Source organism: Primulina eburnea, chromosome 6 (assembly GCF_022965805.1).
Source record: "Primulina eburnea isolate SZY01 chromosome 6, ASM2296580v1, whole genome shotgun sequence".
Classification (NCBI taxonomy): Eukaryota; Viridiplantae; Streptophyta; class Magnoliopsida; order Lamiales; family Gesneriaceae; genus Primulina; species Primulina eburnea.
The window spans coordinates 38,268,351-38,290,075 of NC_133106.1; the positions used below are offsets into that span (position 1 = coordinate 38,268,351).

Below are 21,725 nucleotides of genomic sequence, written 5' to 3' on the forward strand. Positions count from 1 at the left end.
ATTCAGAGCCTACTTTTCTCCGAATGCTCCTCCATATTGGTTTTAACGTTACTGAACAGCCTTCCACTGAATTTTGACTTCTTTAACTTTCTTTTTTTGTATAACAGTAGAAGCAGCATAGTTAAATAATCAAATCTATGATCAATGTTTCAGTTCAGATTCATTTTATCACATATTACGAGATAGCACAATTATACAAAAACTCATACAACAATTTATTCCTCGATAATGTTATCGAACTGATGGTAACAAAAGAAAAAGATACAAGCTAATCTACAGCTGCAGAATTGTTGATTTCTTCCCATGTCAATGGCCATGGGGACAACCCTCCATTTCGGAGCATAATACTTGGGAGATCACGGGTCGAATTCACAGCCTAATTTCCTTCAAATGCTCCTCCATTGGATCCAAAAAGTACATGCATCATTTTTATACGGACAGTAAACTCCAAGAACAACGAATTCCTTCAGCAACTATTTGCTTTAATCATCTCTTTGCCAAAAATGGAACTCAAAGTTGATATAAATGATTATTGCAAGGCCATGATTTAGACAATTCAGCAAATGGCCCATCCTTTAAAGACATCTACAAGGTCAAAAACGAGACAAATTGAAGGCTCCAGCTGATTTTGGGAAAATGAGATTATGATTTTAAATGTAGTTCTGGCAAACAGATTAACAGCGAGGAGCCTGCCTAGAAACAAAAGTCAAGAAATTCAAGATTTCTTAATGGATAAATAACCTCAGTAACAAGTTGGAAATGTAACCATCAATGTGAAAGTAAAAGGCATAATAAATCATTTGAGAGAAAGAAGGTCATGCTAATCCAATGAGCTTGGTCTAGTGATTTGAAAGCTCGTGCCTTTTCGCTTCAATTTCCTTTAAATTGCTACGGATGGTTTGCAATTTAGTTGTTAAATTATCATTATGGTTCTCAACATCTTTCACGAGAGTAAGCAGCTGCTCTCGATATGCTGCACTTAGACGTTTCTTCAGCCGGAGTTCTGCAGTCAAATCTTGAATCTTTTTATCTTTCTCATCCTACAACAATTGAATAATTTGATCAGAGATGTTGAACTACAAAAATGCATAAATAATGTCATCCTTAAAGCACAAGGATCATATGGAGGTCCAGATTAGAAATTGCATCTTTTTTTTAACAAAGAAATTGCGTTTTTCAAAGTGCCTTCAATCGAACCCAAGAAATTGAACAAAAGAAATGGCATTCTCTCACCAAATTAGTTCAGTTTTTCCTCTATCTAGTGAGTTTTTCTTTGCAACAAATGCAATAGGGATCGAAAACTGAAGCAATGGACACAAAAAAAAAAAGGAAGAACGAGAAAAGGCTCAAGACTTACATTATAAAGAAGGAGCCTATGTAGTAAAGGATTAAAAGAAACTTACAAAAGTCTGACGCTTCTTAGGCGATGAAACCACCAACGGATGATTGTGGTCTCTCACAAATTTCCTAACAACCCACCTCCCTATATTCTCTCTCTTCACTATAAGCATTGAAGTACAACCTTCCCTTCGTTTTTGCCCCATGTCATTGGATAGTTTACCTGGACTTTGTACATCTCGATTGCCTCTACACCCTAGTCCACGTGATATGATTGACCCATCACGTTCTGATTTACGGGACGATAAAATGCGGGTCCAAAAACCTATGCGCCCAGCATATTCGTCGTAGAACATTCTAGCAGCGTCTTCTGAATCAAAGATCATACCTTCATAGGGTTCCCCACTTAAGTCAGCTTCACAAGTAGTTAAATCCTCAAGTACAGATGCTTCGATCCTTTCGTTGCCTACATCCAAAATTTGTTCCACATCCACTGAGAAAAAATGTTGCACTATATCAGTCTAGTATGATGATTGTCATTTGTTAATATGCACGAGCCCAAAAGATAACTGATAATTACTTCAAATTGTATCACACTTTCACATAATTATAAGCAGAAAGGGATTCATTCGAAGATCCATATCTAAACTTTCTTGCAAGAAGAGAAACAAAACCCACAGACAGAGTGATAAACTAATGAAACATGGCACAAAAATATCACCCCAATAACATTTTAGCTTTCTTGTACGGAGAGAAACAAAACCACTGATGTTAGCTTCAGAAGAAGTCAACTCCTCTAATAAAGAAGTTGATAGCTTCTCGCGATTTCTCCATACGTGCTAACAATCACAAGTATCTCTTAGCAAAGTTGAAAGAGAATGGATCAATCAACCGAGTAATTCAAATTTAATAAACTGAGCTACATAAATACGCACATCCACACACAAACACATTCATACACAAGAAAATAGAAGGGGGTTCTACAGTACGAACTGTGGGTGCTAGCGCTCTGCAATTTCTCCACTCCAAAATTTGGAATCCCAGCCCGATTTCGAATTTTCTTGTCTTTTTTTTCCCAAATAAATTGTGCATCTGAAGAGAAACAATCGTGGGTATTTACTGTTACGACCGAGGGATTCAGAAACCATACACTTCTCGTGAAAATTAATTTCACAATTCACAAAAATAAGATCAGCTTGGAGTGACTGAGCAAGAAAGTATTTCTATTACCTATTTATGAAATTATTAAAAAAAACTCAAAATAAAAGTTTTCATACAGTCATTATTTTACGAAGTTTTAAAATATAATTAATTCTTAAAATTCTTAAAAATTACAAATATCAAATGCTTTTTATACTAATAAAAATAATATTTTTATTTAGTTTTAATCTCATTTTAAAATAGCACGCCTAAGACGTACAATTAAGATGAGATTTTATTTATCAAAGTGAAAGTATTAAATAATAACGGTAATATCATATTTTGAAAACTTTGAAAAGAAAACATATATTAAAATATAATAAAGTAAAAAAATAAAAATTTGACAAATGTTTCGCATAAATAATGATGGAGTGGAACAAATAAAAAAAACAGAGTAAATTTTATTTTCCTAATATGTAAAAATTAGGAAAAATATAACAACTGTGGTGGACGCAGAATGGTTTTTCTTTTTGCATAGATTGAGGAAAAGTGTTTACAACAAAATTGCCAAGTAAAACAAAGGATGCCCTGATTAAAATTTGGGCCAAACTGTTGAATTTCATGATAAAAGCAAACATTGAACCTGACAGCATAGGTAAAACAACTTCTACGCTTTCAAAATTCTAATCCTGTTCCCATAATTACTACATTTTACTGTACAAACTGAAACTAGCATGAGGCACTCACTATACACAGAACGTTACTTTCTTCTAACCGCTAAAACCTTCACAAATTCTTCCAACATGTACACTACGAGTGGCAGAAGACATCGTTATTCGAAAAAGACCCCAAGTTGATCCTCGTTCCAGAGAAGCCAAAAATAGGAAACAAAGAACATTATCGCATCTCCTGGAAGCCGACCTTCTCGTTATTTTTATGAGATCAACCAAGGGTAAATCAATCACCAACATAATTAAACAAAATACTGGTGATTTTGGCAGTACCCAAGTGGATATCTATCATCAGGAGCCGCCTCCCAAGAAGCAGTTGCTGCTGCCTGAGCTTCCAAAAGTACTTGGTGCATCACGAACTTGGAACTTCACAATGCAAGTGCCAAGATTATCCAATATTTCGAGGCATTCGTGGAAATCTGAATCACTTACCATCAACACCCATTCTCCTTCGTCATCAAGATACTTGAGCTGGAATTGCCCATTTTGTATTTTGAACCTCATGGCCACTTCTTCATACAGTTGAAAACAACCCGCTATAGGGTCGAATTTGAATCGAACGGTATCTTCTTTATATGCAGCTTTAACTATAAGTTTACTATGATTATCACCAGAGGCTGCCTCGGTTTTTGAATTATGCATATTATCATAACTTTTCATGCTTGATGAACTTCCATTCATCAATGACCCTGAACCTGACCCATTTGACGAATCTGTCATGCCAGAGGATGTAAGTTGGTTGTGTTCAACAGCTCCGTCATCTCTGACAGTCTCTATATTACCCTTTGATTTGGAGTCTATCTTATAGTCAGCTGCCATAGAACTCGAGATTCCAGAAAGGAAACGAGATTCGGAAGGCTCTGGATTCGCATAGTCATTTTCCAATGCCCATCTACTGCATTCTTCTCTTGCAAGAAAATTATTTGGAGGAAATTTCGTATAAGTTGTCAAAGGCATGGTGTTTAGACCAGCAGGACATGAAAGCCTCACATCTGACGCGGCCAACTGTAATTCTTCGTGCTTTCCGGAAGGAGCATTTATTTTACAATCTCCCCTGTAGAAATTTCTGTCAATCAAATTAAAACCTGTCAAATCATTTCCATTTAAACAGCACTTCTCTTCCATTTTTTCAATGGTGGTCTCAATGTCGATATAAGCTGATTGGGGCACTGTTTTTGTGTTCTGGATAACTAAATCTGAAGCTTTTGCCAAGGGATTATTATATGGTAAAACAACACTTTTTTTAGGATCAAATTCTTGGAGGATTGAGCCAGTAGCCACAATTTCCCCTGTGGTTGGATCAAACTTTAATCCTCCTTCAACCCCCTCAACTGAATCTATCACGCTTTGTATTTTTCTCAAAGAACGGTTCACTTTGTTTATTTTCCTAGAAGGCCATCTCGAAATGCCATGTTGCCTGCATATCCTTTTGAGAGTTGTTGGGCACACTATAAAAACAAGAAACGTGGAATGAAAGTCATTTTCCCTTGTATGGAAATGTTTCAATATGTTCATCTCTGCCACATTTCAGTCATCTAGAACATAACTTCCCCATTCCCCATAATTAGATCTATTCGCATGTTTGTGTGTGAGAAGTGATCAACAGGAAAACATTTTCAGCCATGTGTGGGCATGAAACTCACCGCCAATGCTTTTTGCAGCATCCTTGAGGCTACCGGAGAAATATTGCTGAAGAACGTGTAAACTAACATGCTTCTCAGCAGTTCTTCGCTTCTTTTCCACCAGTTTCTTAGATCCAACTATCACCTAAAACAAACATAAGAGGGCTCAGAGTCCTATTTGTTAAGCCATTATCACGGAAAAGTTATCATTCCTAAATTTTGTATGTACAATACCAGAGAAATTGTCCGTTGACTCAGTAAAAACCTGTGATACATCCATACTTGGTAAGATTGTTTCTGTATTAGTGTCTTATTCAATGTAATAAGACCTAACGGAGATGTCAAAGGCCTGATAGGGAAAGAGAGCCTATATTTCTAAAAGATCGTTACGGTATAGTTAATCACGCAAAAGAAGCAGAGGCAGTTAGTATTTACTAAAGTCACCACAAAAATCACAATTCGAGTTTTATTATTTGAACATGATCAGTTACCTCATGTATATAATCACACACACACACACACACATCTGTACCTATTTATAATGGAATGACACTTTGGTCTCTTGAAAAAAAAAATGGCTTTTCCTATATTGAACCCTCTTCCACCCCTTTTATTTTTTTTTTACTTACTGTTAATACTCATCTTATCGTTAAGTTATTTCTTGCCTATAGATTGGATTTTAAAGACTAAATGTCTAGAGCTTTGGTTTGGCCACTATCTCATACATGCAACACGTGTGCTAGTATATATATATATATTTAATAGCGAACGTGAATAAGAAAATGCAGAAGTACCTGTCCATGAGGACCATCCGTTTCTATTTTCATAGTAACTGAATCCGGTATATTTTGAGTAACATGTTCAGGGGAGTTTGAATTCCCACTGACAAGAGAATGCTCAGAACTCCTCCGTGATAATGGCGGTGTGCTTTTCCCTTCCCCACCGGCACCGTGTAATTTATCATTTGTATCTTCCGTCCCAAGATATTTAGCATCCGACACTGTCCTCAAACTCTTGCAGATCCTCTGCATGGTACCTGAGAGATTGTTAAGCAAGAGTTGCTGTTCTGTACTTCCTCTCATATTGAGAGGAAGGAAAAACTCAAGTACATAGTCATCATCCCCAGTGAAAGTACTTCTTAGTCTGATTGCAACAGCTGCCTGTAGTCCAAATTTACGGGCATGATGTACAAGTGGATATTCATGTACATGGTATTCCTTCACATCTGAGAAGAAGAATGGGTGATTCGATTCAAGAGCTTTCCCAGCAACACCCTGTCCAGCCTCAAGATGATGTTGTGCGCAAGCATGCACAAAACCCTGTATATCTTTGTCATTCACATAACATGCTGTATCATGGATCTGCAGCACGCACTTTTTATTCGCACTCATACTAGGTCCTGTAGCAGATGCTTGCATGGTTTCACTACCAGAACCTTCTATGTAAATACATGGAATCCATACTAAAGCAACTGGCAGTCGATGTGCATGACAAACGGCACGTAAAACATCTGTTATCTCAGCTAAAGCTAGCCCCTGATCCTTATAGAGAGTCTGCAGAAAAATTGAATTTAAATAGTGTTATGGTAACCATGGAATCGACATAAATTAAAGGACAAGATAAATCAAGTTATAAAAAATTTTGAGGACAACCTGGAGATAATGTCTAGGAGGTACAATGCTCCTTAAATTCACAGCCTGAAATGTTCATGACAAACAGTGAATAAAATCTCCCATGTAATTAACAAAATATTATTCGTGATTGGGTAATGAAAAAAACAAGAAGTCGCAGAACTTCGGGTTAAACGACTCTACAACCAAGAAAAATAACAAAGAGATAATTTCTCTTATATTATTTCTCTGTCTCATTGCAATCATAAGATAAAAAAAATAAAATAAAATTGAAAACACTGGAGTTAAACAAAGAGATAATTGAGAATCATATACACGATTTTTGCTCATACAGTCAGTATATCTGAATGGAACTTTATTAATTGCTATATCACGTGATTGCTTTCTCAGTTGTTTCTTCCGTTTCTACACGTAGCATATCATACTCAACCACATCAAAGGAAAAGGAAGGACAATTTGGAAACAGAGAAATATTTCTCCATAACCTAGAAACACTTGTTAGTTGCTACTAAAGGGCATTTTTTTGCTTTTTAGCAAGAGATGAGGAAAAATGCCACAAAATAAGAATAGAAATAACACTAATTAAGAAACCACCAACCAACCTGTAGTGCACGACAAACATTTTCCATCTCCAAATCAAAATTAGATTTTTCCTTTGTGGTAACTAGTTCTAGTACTGCACAACATGTCCTTTGAAGGGAATCATCCTCGAATATAGGTAGAGCAATAGAGCCCTGGACTTTATGATCAATGGCATATTGTATCCGTAAATATTCAGCTTTATTGTAGAATTTTACATTTGAGGTCCACTCGGGAATCTTTGAAGTAAATACACGACCTATAAGCCCAAGGACAGATCCAGGTTTTGATTCCGAGGAAAATGTAAAAAATCTAGAAACTTCGCGGTATCCGCTAAGTGTTTGATCTAGTAAATAAGGTTGCTCAAAAGTGCTTAAGATGTAACGATCCTCATTCTTCATTGGAACCCAGACTTGGGCTAAAATACCCACTTCAGACCATTCCTTAAATATATATAAAGCTCTGAGCATTTTCTCAGCCAGGGATTGCAAAGGAAGCCTTGGGATCACACTGTTCCGTTCATCACCCACTACATTATGCTGCCTTGAGCTTTTCTCGACCTTCTCAGTGAAATTAACCCCACCATCAGCAGGATTAATAGGTATCGCAAAATGACCTTTTGTATCATGAAATCTACCATCGCTTATGAATGAATTTCCCATAGCATCACCTCCCACCATTGAAATTTCCGAAGTATACTGATCCACAAAATTCAATCCATCGAAGGATGGAAAATTTGTGGATGCCAAGCCAGCAGAGAAGGCAAAATGGGGAAGCATCTGTTCAGAAAACCCATTGTGGCCATCATACCACCCAGCATACGTATCAATATTCATCAGTTCTGCAACATTACCGAATGTTTCCTCCCACTTTAAGCTCCGCATACCATTGTCCATCAATTCTGCATGCTTACCCTCCATACGACCCTTTGAAAGAGCTAAACTTTTGTGGCCCTTTTCCGTACCCAAAAACGGGTACTCCACTTAAACAACAAGCCAAAAACTAAAACCAACTAGCCAAACTGACTGCTCTGGAACAGATGAAATTTAGTTTACTCTTTTGAACATTCCCCAAAAAACTCTATCTTGTCTGTAGCCCTTTGGCCCCGATGTTATATAATCTACTCATTGGATTAAAACTACTGCAGACCCTTCTGCCTGCAATAAATATATTCCGAAATTACTCCTGTTCACTCCCAAAAGCACTATTAAAGACAAGCATAAATAATACAACCTCTGTCTATAAAATGAGAAAAGACAGCTTTGGGACCAACCTTGTATGTTGACAGATTTCGTGCAGAGAAGCCTGAACAATAATCCACATAGAAATGGCCAGCAATGTAAATAAAGAAAGAAAGAACGTGTCGTTTTAGGAAAAATTTCAAGAAGTTGCGACAACAAAAACACATCTAATCGTTACCCAAAAGAATTGAAAAGTTACATAAAATCATTTAAAAAGCAGACTACATAAAGAAAGTATCAGCAATAAAAGCCATCTGTAGCTTCTTGTATGACAGAAGTTTGTCACTAAACATAGAAAATTTCCGTACTGACATCAAATACTCTATTCATTACCAGATCGAGTCAATTACACAACCACATACTGACATAACCATATACGTGGAAAACGAGTATATGTATGGATAAAAAATTTATAGATCTAGCTACAAGAACTAAATATTACACTTGACTCCTGTAGAATTCAAAAGCTTAAATTTTCCTCGTATTGTTTATTGGAAAAGGCTAACCTACGGCAGAACGAACAACAACTTCGATTTGGAAATAAATTCAGTCAGAACACAGAAATAAGGAAAACAAAATTGGAGCAAGTAACCTGACAATTGGATGTCACATTAATAATCCAGAAAACGAATAAAAATCCAATCATAGCAAACTTACAGCAGCTAAATTCAAATAATTCAGCAGAAATCTGTGGATTTCATGTCATCCTCGGCAGGATTCGTATTGAAGAAATATCTAAAAAACTCTTGAACTTCAGATGATTACGTATATCCCGTTGATTATTCAACACAAAGCAATCACGTTGTACCTGCGAGAGCTTCGGCGGAGCTAGATGCAATGGTCCGGAAGATGAAGACTGCGCTTGTATATATTTTGCGTTTTAGTATGAAAGTTATATATTTCGCTTTTATTTTAATTCGGAAGTGTTACTTTTGAAATTTATTTAATGAGAAAAATTCAACGACATCTATCATTTTCACTCCAATTACATGTATAAATATATTTTAATTTTATTTAATATTTGATTTGGAATTTTATAAAAAAAATTAAATTTATAAATTATTATGTTATATATATCAGTTTTGATATCCTGCACACCTACCGTACACACCTATGTGAGCACCAATGAGGTGTCACTCACCTATTGGATGTGATGAAATATAGAAAAATTGTGCATCCAATGGGTGAGTGACACATCATCGGTGCTCACAAAGGGTATGCACGGTAGGTGTACAGCATATCAATAATAATATATATATATATATATATATATATATATATATATATATATATATATATATATTCAATACAATTTAAAATCACAAAGAACTCTTTTACTATTTTACCTAAACACGAATTAATATTTAAATCATTTTAAAAAATTAATATTTAAAAAGCTAATTTTTAAATGATTATTAATTTATTTAATATGATTTATTAATATTCCTTTTATTAGCGTTAGTATGTTATACTATTTAAACAATGGAAAATATTAATATTTTTAAAATAAATCAAAGGAGTTGGGGTTAGAGATGTGAATGATCCAATACAAGCTAAACAGTATCAGGTTCGAACTTGGCTCAAATCTTGGCTCGTTTAAAATTGATAGAGGCTCGAACTCGATTCGAGTTCTTATTATCATGCTCGAGCTCAATTTGGCTTGAAATTACTAAGCTCGCGATAAACTCGAGCTCGGCTCGTTAAAAGCTCGTTTATCATGTTAATCAAGCGAGGCTCCAGTTTGATTCATTAATAACTCGTTTATCTGTTTAACAAGCTTGGCTTGAGCTCGACTCGTTTTCGAGCCTGTAAAACATACAATTTGAGCTTGTTTATATATATATATATACTAATTTTAAACCAAACACAAAAGTGTAAATCTATTTATAAATAATCAAAACGAAAAACATAATTAAAAATATATTAATGAATCAAGCTACAGCTCGAGCTTACGAGCCATCTAAACAAGCCGAGCTCGAGCTCACGAACCTATTAACGAACATGTTAGCGAGCTCACGAGCCCCGAAATATCCTTACAGTGTGTTTGGCAACCAAGATTTCATGGGATTTAGATTTCAAAATCCTATTTTTACTGTTTGGCAAGGCGATTCAAAAAAAAGATTCAGATTTGTTTATAATTTTATGGGATTTCATGGGATTTCCATGAGTATATCCAAATCGTATCGAATTTGATAAGATTTGGATTTTAAAAATATAAAATTAATTTTTTATCCAATACATCATTCTCATCAACAAATCATTCTCCACAAAAAGTTTCTACAAAGTTAAGGCTTTTTTTTCTTTTTAACTTTTTTTAGAAGTTGAAAGATTTCGTTTAAATTTTATAAGTTTCGTGTGTGATTTACTGATTAATATAATAAAAATTATAGTAATTACCAAAACCTCTTTTTACGTTTAATAATTAATTTTGTGTTACAGTTTGAAGTTGTTTGATGGTTTTTAATTAATATTTTATGTGCACTATGATTAATAAATAATAATTAATTTTTGAATTTACAAACACAAATAATAGAGATTAATTATTAATTTGTAAATTTTTTTGGGTTATTTATGTTTATATGATTTATAAAAGTAGCTCAGTAAAATTTTAAAATTCCAAATTCGAATATTTTCTTCCACATACAAAAAATGTATTTGTAAATATCATTTTAAAATTTTAAACCAAACAGCAAATAGAATTTCAAATACTTGAATTTTCAAATTTAATTCCAAATCCAATTCCAAATCCCATGAAATCCTCCCAAATTCTGGTTGCCAAACACATTGTTAGGCTTGAGTTTGATTTGAATAAATTGTCGAGATTGAGCTTAGCTTCATATGATTAACAAATGTACTTAAACGAACTTTTTATCGAGCCGGGTGAGATATAAGTTACTAACGATTTGATTCATTCACCCCCGATTTTCAAATCCCGGCTCTGGTTCTATTACAATTCTTTTTATAAAGTTTATTATTTATTATTTTTTTAAAAAACAAAAACTTTCCTAGGTGGAACCGGTCTACAAAGCCGGACCTTTGGATCTCGCGAATCAGGAGACGCCACCTCATTTCATTGATCGTTTCGCTACTTCCACCACCGCTAACTCCTCCGCCACCGCCGTTGCGGTGCTAGCTTCAACAATTGAGCCTTTACGCACGTCAAATTTCTCTTCAGGTTAAAGGTTTGTCTCCCTTTTCTTTTCTATCCATGTATTTTTATGATTGAATTCATTTATGTGTGTTTTTTCTATCGACGACTGAATTATTGCACAAAATCTGGGTTTAAGGAGAAGCGAGACTCGGTCTCGAAATGCCGGAAGACGATTAGTATTCCGATTATTTTGGTAATTCGATGTTATTTCTATCTCTGTAATTTCACATGCTTGTCATACCTATCATTTAAGCGGAGGCCTGTACGTAGAGGCAGTCAGGAATTGAATTGGGGAGCCAATGATGGGGCTAGGGAAATTGGGGTAATTTTCTCTGTTTCGGAGTGAGAGTCATAATTTCGGATACCCGTAAAAATTTGAATCTTCCGAAGTCTCGTATTTAATCTGTAACCGCCACTGTTTATTCAGATTCTATGCCTTTACTATTGAAATGTAAGAGAAGAAATAAATAGAACTGTTGGCTCTCTTCCACATTTTCATGGAAAATAGAGGTGGAGGATTTTTTTTTATTTATTTTTTAAGTAAAATGAATGTGCAGCTCTGCTCAACGTCATCACTTTCTGCTGCAAATCATAGCAGCCACTTACATTGTTTTATTGTCTAATTTGTCGCAGGACTACTCCATCTTTGCACGGTGCTACTCCAACTGGATCACGGTAGGGAGCTTGTTATCCATAATATATTTGGAGTTTTTTTCGTATCTCTGAAATTCAAAGTGTGGATTTGTTTGTTCCAAGTGAAATTTTTGCTGAATTCTGTTCGCAGTTGGTTTTAGGATTTTGGTTCGTAGGAATTATCAGAAATGTCTGGACGATTGTTGCAAGTGCATGAAGCGGTGTGCAGAGACAGTGATGAAGAGGTGGCCATGAATCCGCGATCTGGTGGAGAAGTGGTTGATATGAACGAGGGATCACGTGAATCTCGTATTCTTGAACTAGAAAAAAAATTGTCAGAACAAGTTGTTTATTGTGAGGAAGAGGCATACATGTTATATTGCGACTATGCCCAAGCTATGGGTTTTAATGTTCGTAGAGGAAAGCAGTACTATTTTATGGGAACTCGACGGATTAGATCAAAGACGTATTGTTGTTCGAAAGAAGGGGTCAAAGATGACAAAGCAGATGCCAATGGTTTGGGTTATAAAAAGGCGGAAACTCGAACAGGATGCAAAGCAACAATATCTTTCTTGTGTGATGGTAGTGGCCAATGGAAGGTCTCGAGATTTGAGAAGGAGCATAATCATGAAATGGCCCCGCCATATGTTAAGCCCTCAAAGAAATCTGGACAAGCAATTTTGGCTTCAAATGCTTATGGAAGTGGTGGTGCATTAGATTCACTGGTAAATATCTCGCTTACTCATACTTGCATACTTAAATTTAAACTCTTGTTGAAATAAACGTGTTGGAGTATAAAAATTGTTAAGAGGTACTATACTGGCACTACATTTCAAAATTCAATGAAGTGTATACGATCCATTTTGTAATAAATCTAATGCTATACATGTGGATAAGGTTCCGCTATAACTAAAGTTACCAAGATTTAGAAAAATGGATTTTATGAGATGCTTCCTTGGGTGTAGGACTAAAGCTCGACAATTTCTTGTAAATCAAGTGAGTATTTCACGTTGGATATTGTTTTTTCAACCAATATTTGGAACTAACTCACTGCGGCCTCTGGCAAGGATCAAAATCGTATCGAGTATTTGTCAAATTATGTTGAAGTTGAACACAGTTGAATCTATTATATCTTGGTGTTCAGATATCAGTTGTTTGGTGATCGTATATAAGAATACAAAGAAGAAAATTCTTCCAAAAGATGAATCTTTTTTGTCTGCTGTAGATTTGTTAAATTGTTGCCTCACTATGTAGGTTCCACTGCCAATGTCCCATCCCATGCTCGAAAGCTTATTTATCTATTGATGCTTGGTCGGGTTGTTCAAATGCCATCATTTATTTGTGATTGCATCTGATGAAGTCCCATAATGATTCAATAGTCATACATTCAAAATTTTCTTATTTCATCATTAGATGATAAAGTGCATTGGTTCGAAAAATTATGCTATAATTTATCTGAGTTATAGGAAGAACAATCATGATATTTATTGTATATTTTCACTGAATCCGTGCTGTGCTATAAAGACTAACTTGCCTCAAATTTCAGATAATTTGTCCTTTCAGTTTCTTCGTCTTTCACATTTGTGTGCAGAGTGAAGCCGAAAAAATCCGGGAGCTGTCCTTGCAGCTGGCGAATGTGAAGAGTCAAGCAGAAACATTTGAAAGGCAAGCGGCGACCTACAAGAGGCAACTGGATATGATTTGTGAGCATATCGAAGAGCATAATCAGTCGTTGTCAAAGAAGATTCAAACTGCTTTAAACAATGTGAAGAAGTTGGAATCCAAAGATTAGCAATCCCATTGTTTTCTGATTGTTTAGTGCATACTAACATTAGATGGATGGGCTGTTTTCCTCCATAAATCGTGTTGTCCATCACCTATCTCTATATCTTGTATATATAATAGTGTAATAATTACGACAGCGGCTGCTTAACATTTGACGAGACTCGTTTGAAAAGGAAGCATGTAATGATATTCAAGTTATATATCCAAATAATTCTTTAGATAATTATTCGTGTTTTCTAGCTTTGGAGTATTAAAAAATTCGAAAGTTTATTAATTAATTATTAAAAGGGCCCTACAAAAAAATTAATTTGATATTTTGGTTAATTTATTATATACTAGCATGATGCACGTGCGTTGCACGTAATTTCAATTATATTATAAAAATTAAAAAAATATGATTTTCTAAAAATAATTTGAATCATTTTGTTATTTATCTGAGCTTAATTTTTTATCATATTAGACGATTTATAAGAACTTATATAACTTACTTTCAAAATTGTTTCCCAAATTAAAATTCAAGCAGTTAATTTTATGTTATATAATAAATTGTAATGAACATAATATATATAACAAAATGAATTGAAACAAATTTTTTTTAAAAAATTATATATTCATACACAACGTATAAATCATAATAACCTAAAAATCAACCAAATTATGTATTTTACCAATGTATAAATCATAATCTAAAAAAACGAAGCGTACTAAAGACAAATAATTATCAATTTAAAATCAACATGACTAACTCTTAAAAAAAAATATTAATACAAATGAAATAGTAATATTGATAGTAAAATATAACTCATAATATTTAATTTAACCTCTTAAATTTTTTTTTTACTTTTTATTTTTATAATTCTATATCATGGATTATAAATTTTATATATCGATCTTTCGTAGACTAACATTGATGACTATTAATTTTTGTTAAATAAATTTTAAAATAATTAATAAATCAATATATGTAAAGATGACTTTTTTCCCTTATCAATTTTTCATATAATATTTAATTATGTCATATTTCATTTAAAAAAAATTATTTCATTCTATATACATATAAATGTGTGGAAGATAGAAAAATTTTCCAATTATAAATTTAAAATCACCGTGATTAACTCATAAAAACAATATTAAAACAAATGAAATATTAATATTGATAGCAAAATATAATTCATAATATTTAATCTAACCTCCTAAAGAATTTTTTTACTTTTTATTTGTACAATTATATATCATGGATAATAAATTCTATATATCGATCTTTAGTAGACTAATATTGATGACTATTATTTTCTTGTTAAATAAGTTTTAAAATAATAAATAAATCAACATATGTAAAGAAATGCACATTCAAATAAGATTATATGGTAAATATCAAATAAAATCATTTAATAATTATTAGATATAGATTTTAAACTATTAGTATGATTTTCTAGTATGCACCACGTATATTAATTTAACCTCTTAAATTTTTTTTTACTTTTTATTTTTACAATTCTATATATAATGGATAATAAATTCTATATATCGATCTTTCGTAGAATAAGATGAATGTTAATTTCTTGTTAAATAAATTTTAAGATAATAAATAAATCAATATATGTAAAAAAAACGCACATTCAAATAAGATTATATGGTAAATATCAAATAAACTCATATAATAATTATTAAATATAGAATTGAAACTATATGATTTTAAATATTAAAATTTGAAATATAACAAAAGAAGTAGACGTTCATATATATTTTTGTGATACTATAATTTATTACTTAATTATAAATTTCAATAAAAATATAATTACAAAATTACAATAAAATCATTGGAAAAACATGTAAAGAGAATTAAAAGGATAAAATATTTAAATGTAGTATAAAGATGAGTTATTTGATAATATTAATTTAGGAGTTACATTCTAATCTTGAAGTGTGCATAGAAGGTTAATTATGTCATTGCACAATTGGAAAACAATGCCCTTCATCCACACTTTTATAGGTACTAGCATGATGCACGTGCGTTGCACGTAATTTCAATTATATTATAAAAATTAAAAAAATATGATTTTCTAAAAATAATTTGAATCATTTTGTTATTTATCTGGGCTTAATTTTTTATCATATTAGACGATTTATAAGCACTTATATAACTTACTTTCAAAATTGTTTCCCAAATTAAAATTCAAGCAGTTAATTTTATGTTATATAATAAATTGTAATGAACATAATATATATAACAAAATGAATTGAAACAAATTTTTTTTAAAAAATTATATATTCATACACAACGTATAAATCATAATAACCTAAAAATCAACCAAATTATGTATTTTACCAATGTATAAATCATAATCTAAAAAAACGAAGCGTACTAAAGACAAATAATTATCAATTTAAAATCAACATGACTAACTCTTAAAAAAAAATATTAATACAAATGAAATAGTAATATTGATAGTAAAATATAACTCATAATATTTAATTTAACCTCTTAAATTTTTTTTTTACTTTTTATTTTTATAATTCTATATCATGGATTATAAATTTTATATATCGATCTTTCGTAGACTAACATTGATGACTATTAATTTTTGTTAAATAAATTTTAAAATAATTAATAAATCAATATATGTAAAGATGACTTTTTTCCCTTATCAATTTTTCATATAATATTTAATTATGTCATATTTCATTTAAAAAAAATTATTTCATTCTATATACATATAAATGTGTGGAAGATAGAAAAATTTTCCAATTATAAATTTAAAATCACCGTGATTAACTCATAAAAACAATATTAAAACAAATGAAATATTAATATTGATTGCAAAATATAATTCATAATATTTAATCTAACCTCCTAAAGAATTTTTTTACTTTTTATTTGTACAATTATATATCATGGATAATAAATTCTATATATCGATCTTTAGTAGACTAATATTGATGACTATTATTTTCTTGTTAAATAAGTTTTAAAATAATAAATAAATCAACATATGTAAAGAAATGCACATTCAAATAAGATTATATGGTAAATATCAAATAAAATCATTTAATAATTATTAGATATAGATTTTAAACTATTAGTATGATTTTCTAGTATGCACCCCGTATATTAATTTAACCTCTTAAATTTTTTTTTACTTTTTATTTTTACAATTCTATATATAATGGATAATAAATTCTATATATCGATCTTTCGTAGACTAAGATGACTGTTAATTTCTTGTTAAATAAGTTTTAAGATAATAAATAAATCAATATATGTAAAAAAACGCACATTCAAATAAGATTATATGGTAAATATCAAATAAACTCATATAATAATTATTAAATATAGAATTGAAACTATATGATTTTAAACATTAAAATTTGAAATATAACAAAAGAAGTAGACGTTCATATATATTTTTGTGATACTATAATTTATTACTTAATTATAAATTTCAATAAAAATATAATTACAAAATTACAATAAAATCATTGGAAAAACATGTAAAGAGAATTAAAAAGATAAAATATTTAAATGTAGTATAAAGATGAGTTATTTGATAAAATTAATGTAGGAGTTACATTCTAATCTTGAAGTGTGCATAGAAGTTTAATTATATCATTGCACAATTGGAAAATAATGCCCTTCATCCACACTTTTATAGGTATATAGATTTTGGGTGTTTTCTCGTCTGAATTTTCAGGTGAGGGAACAAAATTTTAAGGCGGGATAACTTTTCTTCGTTTCACGATAGAATTTTTCAGTTGATCCTTTTTCATTACTCGTGGGTGTGGTTGAAGTCGCTATCGTTTTTGGTGTAATGAGATCCGTGCTTGCAAGGTGTTTGTTATAGTGTCTGTATCAGTTTTTGTGGTAGTTTCATTTCAATCTCTGCTCTTTCTAAAATATATTTTCTTGGACACGCCTACCGTTTTTTGCATTTCTGTTTAAAAACAAGTCCATTGAAGTTGGAAGCCAGACGTTTCACCTTTGTTAGTAATTGTTATCGTCTGCTTCACACTATGGTGCTAAATGTTTGTATAGCATGTTGGCCCTCTGCTTACTTCTGGTTTATTTATGTACTTATTACTACTTGCTCTGCTGACTGGGTTTTGAGCTGAATCCGTTTACGGAAGATTCAAGTGCAGCTACAATATCTTCTTTTCGGTCGCGCCACTACAATCTCTACATATAGTAGTGATCATTGGTGCTAAAATTGAAGCAGTCTGATTACTTTGTGCGAAAGGGTGTTTTCATTTATAATTTTGTTGATTTGTCAATGATTATTTCTGCAAAAAGTTGAAATTTGAGTTCCTATCGTAACAATTTATTTGGTTATTAATTTTTTTTGAATACTTGCAGGTAGGAGACATACAAACATATACAACATGTGCAAGCGACGATAGTGCATTAGAACCATGTTCAGGGTTGCCTTACAAGGAAAAAGAACAACATTTTCTTTCAAATGGCGAATAAACTGCTCCGAGGTCTGCGCAGAGTCTCACTGCCTTCAGTTCTTAGCTTCGCCCTTCCTTTCAGGTAACTCCTTATTTTCTTTTGTTCCGGATTTGGGTTTATACATGTTCATATGTAGCGATTATAGTAATACTAATTTGAATGAGGCGGTTAAGTTTCCTATTCAGATTTGGCTCCCCCAGACTTCCTATTCAGATTTGTATCTACTATTTCCTTCATTTGGCAGGCAAATTCTTGTTGCTCAAGGACCCATTTTCATTCTCCCTAGGCCTTTATCACACTTGCCTCGAAACCCACAAAATTGTGGGCAGGTGGTTCCACTATTGCAGAGGAGAAGCTTGAGTCACGGGTCAGTGAATCTGGTCATATCACCAGAGGGAAAGCCCAAGTTTGAGACTCACGAAATTGATCCTCCAAAGAAGGAGAAATGGAAGACAAAGAAAAGGCTGAAGCTACAGAGGAAGAGAGAGAAACAAATGAGAAAGGCTGCCAATAAGAGAGACCCCAGGTGGCTTGGGGTCAAAGGGAAGAAAAAGAGGCAGAGATTTTCTAATGCTGAGGACAGGATAAATTACAAGCTTGAAAATGTATATGCCAATCTACAAAAGTTGTATTTACTGCCTCTTAAATATAGTTGTTGATTTCATTTTCTAATTCACTTCCAGGCCAGAATCAAGGAAAATTTACTGATAGAAAGGCTGAAACGGTATGAAGTATCCAAAGCTCAGGGTCCTGTAGTTGAACCCTGTGTATTATCCGGCGAGGAGCGATTTTATATGAAGAAGATGGCCCAAAAAAGTTCCAATTATTGTCCGGTTGGCAGAAGAGGGATCTTTGGTGGTGTTATCCTTAATATGCATTTGCACTGGAAGAAACATGAAACGGTCAAGGTCATCTGCAAACCTTGCAAGCCTGGCCAAGTACAAGAATATGCCGATGACATTGCTAGGTTAAGTGGTGGAATTCCAATCCAAATTATCGGAGATGATACCATAGTTTTCTATCGAGGAAAGAACTATGTGCAGCCAAAGGTTATGTCACCAATTGATACATTATCGAAGAAACGGGTACGTCTCTCCGTTTAGCAGTATTTGATGAATTTGATATCATGTATAAAGACATGTATCATTTAATTATTAATATGTACGACCAATCTTGCCATGATATGGTGGTGAGAACTGGATGGAACTTATAAAGTGCTGCTAAATATTTCATGAAAGACGTGATCACAAAAGTGTAAATCAGTTCATCGACAGTTTGTGTCTGTCTTTAGTTTGTGGTTTCCTTGCATCAATTTCATTATCTTAATCATTCTTTTACTGTTTCTTGTTCAAGAGTTGTTAGTACTCTGCTACAGATGATCATCTTGATTGAATATCACCAGTTAGCTTTTGATTTTCGCTTTAAAATTAGTTCATCTCGCGTTAACTTATTCAAGTTTCTTGAAGGCACTGGAAAAATCCAAATACGAACAATCCCTCGACTCTGTAAGACGCTTCATTGCCATAGCAGAGAAGGAGCTGGAACTATATCTCCGGCACGTTGCACTTTATGGCGATCCAAACGACAGGGATCCCAAATCAATACTCAATCAACCAAGGACGAAAGACGAACCACGTAATAAAAATTACCCGGTGAAAAATAACATCTCTGCTGCTGGAGATGGTTTAGAACGATGTTCATCATCAGTGTCTGATTTTGTTGATCAAGAACTTTCTGAAGTTGAGGATATTAACATAGACAATAACGACTCTTCAGATTACGAGGATGATGATATGCTCATCGAGGACCTGGACTTTATTTTAAAAACTTAATTGAACAGTATTGTTTTAAGGCAACTTGATAAATTCGACAGGTAAGATCGGATAATTTCCCTCACAAAAATAGTACGAATCTGCTTTATTTTATTCTCTTTGCATTTTCTCTCGATTACTTTATTCTCTTTTGCTCCGCATTGTCTTAAATGGGCTTTCACTAGGCCTTGTGCTTTACTTATCCAGTCTTTAGAAGGATGATATATGAATGCAAAGCGCAGCACGAAATACAGCCCTTTAGACAAAGTCTGCTCAATCATCAATTTATGCTAAACCCCGAAAATCAAGGTAGAAGATCTCACAAATTAGTGTAAAGATCTAAAAATTATTAACCTTTTTTTAATTATGAAGTTGAGATTACACAATACCTTGTAAATCACGTTAGTTAAGTAAAATGTCTTGAACAAACTTTATGTGACACGAGAATGTTCGGCTCAACTCTATCTGACAAGAGATTGTATTTTCAAAAAAAAAATTATAGTGTTTAAAACTACAATGCCTATATCGTGTAAAAGTATTTTTTTAAAAAGAGTGCCAATTTGTGTTTTTTCAATGATAATTCCATTTTTATTCAAAATAAATTGATACTTATCTTAATATTTCAAATTATCCTCTAACTTTATTTCAGTAGTACTCAATTTTTTTGTGGGCTCGTATTTTTGAATGATTATTGTCAACTAATTTTTTTTTTTTTTTTGGAACACTGGCCATACAAATAAAATGTTAATTTCAAAAGCAAAGTTATAGTCAAATATCGTGGATGATGGAATTCTTGGGAAGTCAATTTTCACTTTTTTTGTTGTTGGTGGTAGATAAACAATTGCTTCAATTATATTGCGTATTTGCTTGTTTGACATATATATTTTTTCTAATTGCGTGAACTATTTTTTAGAATAAATTAATTATTAAAATTGAAATTAATATATAATATATTTTCACAAATTCAAAAGTGTAGATGAATAATAATATTTTAGTAATTTAAAATGATAGGTAATTATTTTTCGGGACACTCCAAAATTTATTCTCACACTCAGTTTTTATGCTTTTTTTTTTCTGTGTGGGTAAAAGTGGAGTGTGAGAATGAATTTTTTTGAATTTCAATAACATTTTCCTTATTCTTAACCTTAATAATATTTTACTATATGTAACACAAGAGCACCCCATACTACTAAGAGAAGCACCATATATTACTAAAAGTATGTCTCTTATGAGACGGTGACAAATCAAGTCGACTCATATTTAAAATGAAAAGTAATAGCGTAACATGTAATATTTTTTCATGAATCATGTCGGATTAAATATCTGCCTCAAAAAATTATCTCGTAAAATTGTCGTGAGTCTTTGTGCATTAATTATATATAATCACAATGTAAGTTTAGATTTGCCTAAAACACTCATATTATCGCACTGTCTACATGATTTTATTATATTATTTTATTTTATCTCTTACTATTTATATTAAAAAAATTTAACTTTTATTTTAAAGTTTTTAAAAATAATATTTTTATTTTATTTTTTTACGAAACAACACGGTTTTTATGCTCGATCCGCAAGTCTTATTATTTAAGAATCACACGTGAAGATATCCAAATCTT

General features: G+C 32.4%; 4 protein-coding genes across 18 annotated transcripts; 2 read left to right on the forward strand and 2 right to left on the reverse strand.

Annotated features, from left to right (window-relative positions):
- Positions 1-134: 134 nt before the first annotated feature.
- Positions 135-2,558, reverse strand: LOC140835124 (protein FAR1-RELATED SEQUENCE 2-like). 4 transcript variants are annotated; one of them, XM_073200503.1, is made up of 4 exons: positions 2,298-2,558; positions 1,404-1,831; positions 862-1,040; positions 136-585 (listed from the first exon to the last, which is right to left on the reverse strand). In XM_073200503.1, the coding sequence occupies exons 1-4, from the start codon at positions 2,428-2,430 to the stop codon at positions 576-578; spliced, it is 750 nt and encodes a 249-aa protein (XP_073056604.1). In that variant the 5' UTR covers positions 2,431-2,558; the 3' UTR covers positions 136-575. The 4 variants fall into 4 exon arrangements, 3 of the variants coding, with proteins under 3 accessions (XP_073056603.1, XP_073056604.1, XP_073056605.1); XM_073200502.1 differs by having other exon boundaries at positions 135-1,040; XR_012118848.1 differs by lacking the exon at positions 2,298-2,558 and adding an exon at positions 2,060-2,290 and having other exon boundaries at positions 136-1,040.
- A 490-nt stretch (positions 2,559-3,048) lies between these two features.
- Positions 3,049-9,152, reverse strand: LOC140835125 (protein NLP9). 8 transcript variants are annotated; one of them, XM_073200509.1, is made up of 8 exons: positions 9,091-9,152; positions 8,940-9,017; positions 8,315-8,346; positions 7,065-8,198; positions 6,484-6,528; positions 5,626-6,384; positions 4,853-4,976; positions 3,049-4,657 (listed from the first exon to the last, which is right to left on the reverse strand). In XM_073200509.1, exons 4-8 carry the CDS (start codon positions 7,959-7,961, stop codon positions 3,501-3,503), a joined length of 2,982 nt encoding a protein of 993 aa, XP_073056610.1. In that variant the 5' UTR covers positions 7,962-8,198; positions 8,315-8,346; positions 8,940-9,017; positions 9,091-9,152; the 3' UTR covers positions 3,049-3,500. The 8 variants fall into 8 exon arrangements, with proteins under 8 accessions (XP_073056610.1, XP_073056609.1, XP_073056613.1 ...); XM_073200508.1 differs by having other exon boundaries at positions 7,065-8,346; XM_073200512.1 differs by lacking the exon at positions 8,315-8,346 and having other exon boundaries at positions 9,091-9,151.
- A 2,417-nt stretch (positions 9,153-11,569) lies between these two features.
- Positions 11,570-13,910, forward strand: LOC140835129 (uncharacterized). The gene is made up of 4 exons (XM_073200522.1): positions 11,570-11,626; positions 12,067-12,108; positions 12,243-12,791; positions 13,658-13,910. The coding sequence occupies exons 3-4, from the start codon at positions 12,255-12,257 to the stop codon at positions 13,856-13,858; spliced, it is 738 nt and encodes a 245-aa protein (XP_073056623.1). The 5' UTR covers positions 11,570-11,626; positions 12,067-12,108; positions 12,243-12,254; the 3' UTR covers positions 13,859-13,910.
- A 3,610-nt stretch (positions 13,911-17,520) lies between these two features.
- Positions 17,521-20,436, forward strand: LOC140835126 (uncharacterized). 5 transcript variants are annotated; one of them, XM_073200517.1, is made up of 5 exons: positions 17,521-17,543; positions 18,203-18,379; positions 18,543-18,903; positions 18,982-19,383; positions 19,765-20,433. In XM_073200517.1, the coding sequence occupies exons 2-5, from the start codon at positions 18,306-18,308 to the stop codon at positions 20,128-20,130; spliced, it is 1,203 nt and encodes a 400-aa protein (XP_073056618.1). In that variant the 5' UTR covers positions 17,521-17,543; positions 18,203-18,305; the 3' UTR covers positions 20,131-20,433. The 5 variants fall into 5 exon arrangements, with proteins under 5 accessions (XP_073056618.1, XP_073056620.1, XP_073056615.1 ...); XM_073200519.1 differs by lacking the exon at positions 17,521-17,543 and adding an exon at positions 17,552-17,680 and having other exon boundaries at positions 18,585-18,903; positions 19,765-20,436; XM_073200514.1 differs by lacking the exon at positions 17,521-17,543 and adding an exon at positions 17,552-17,680.
- Positions 20,437-21,725: the final 1,289 nt, after the last annotated feature.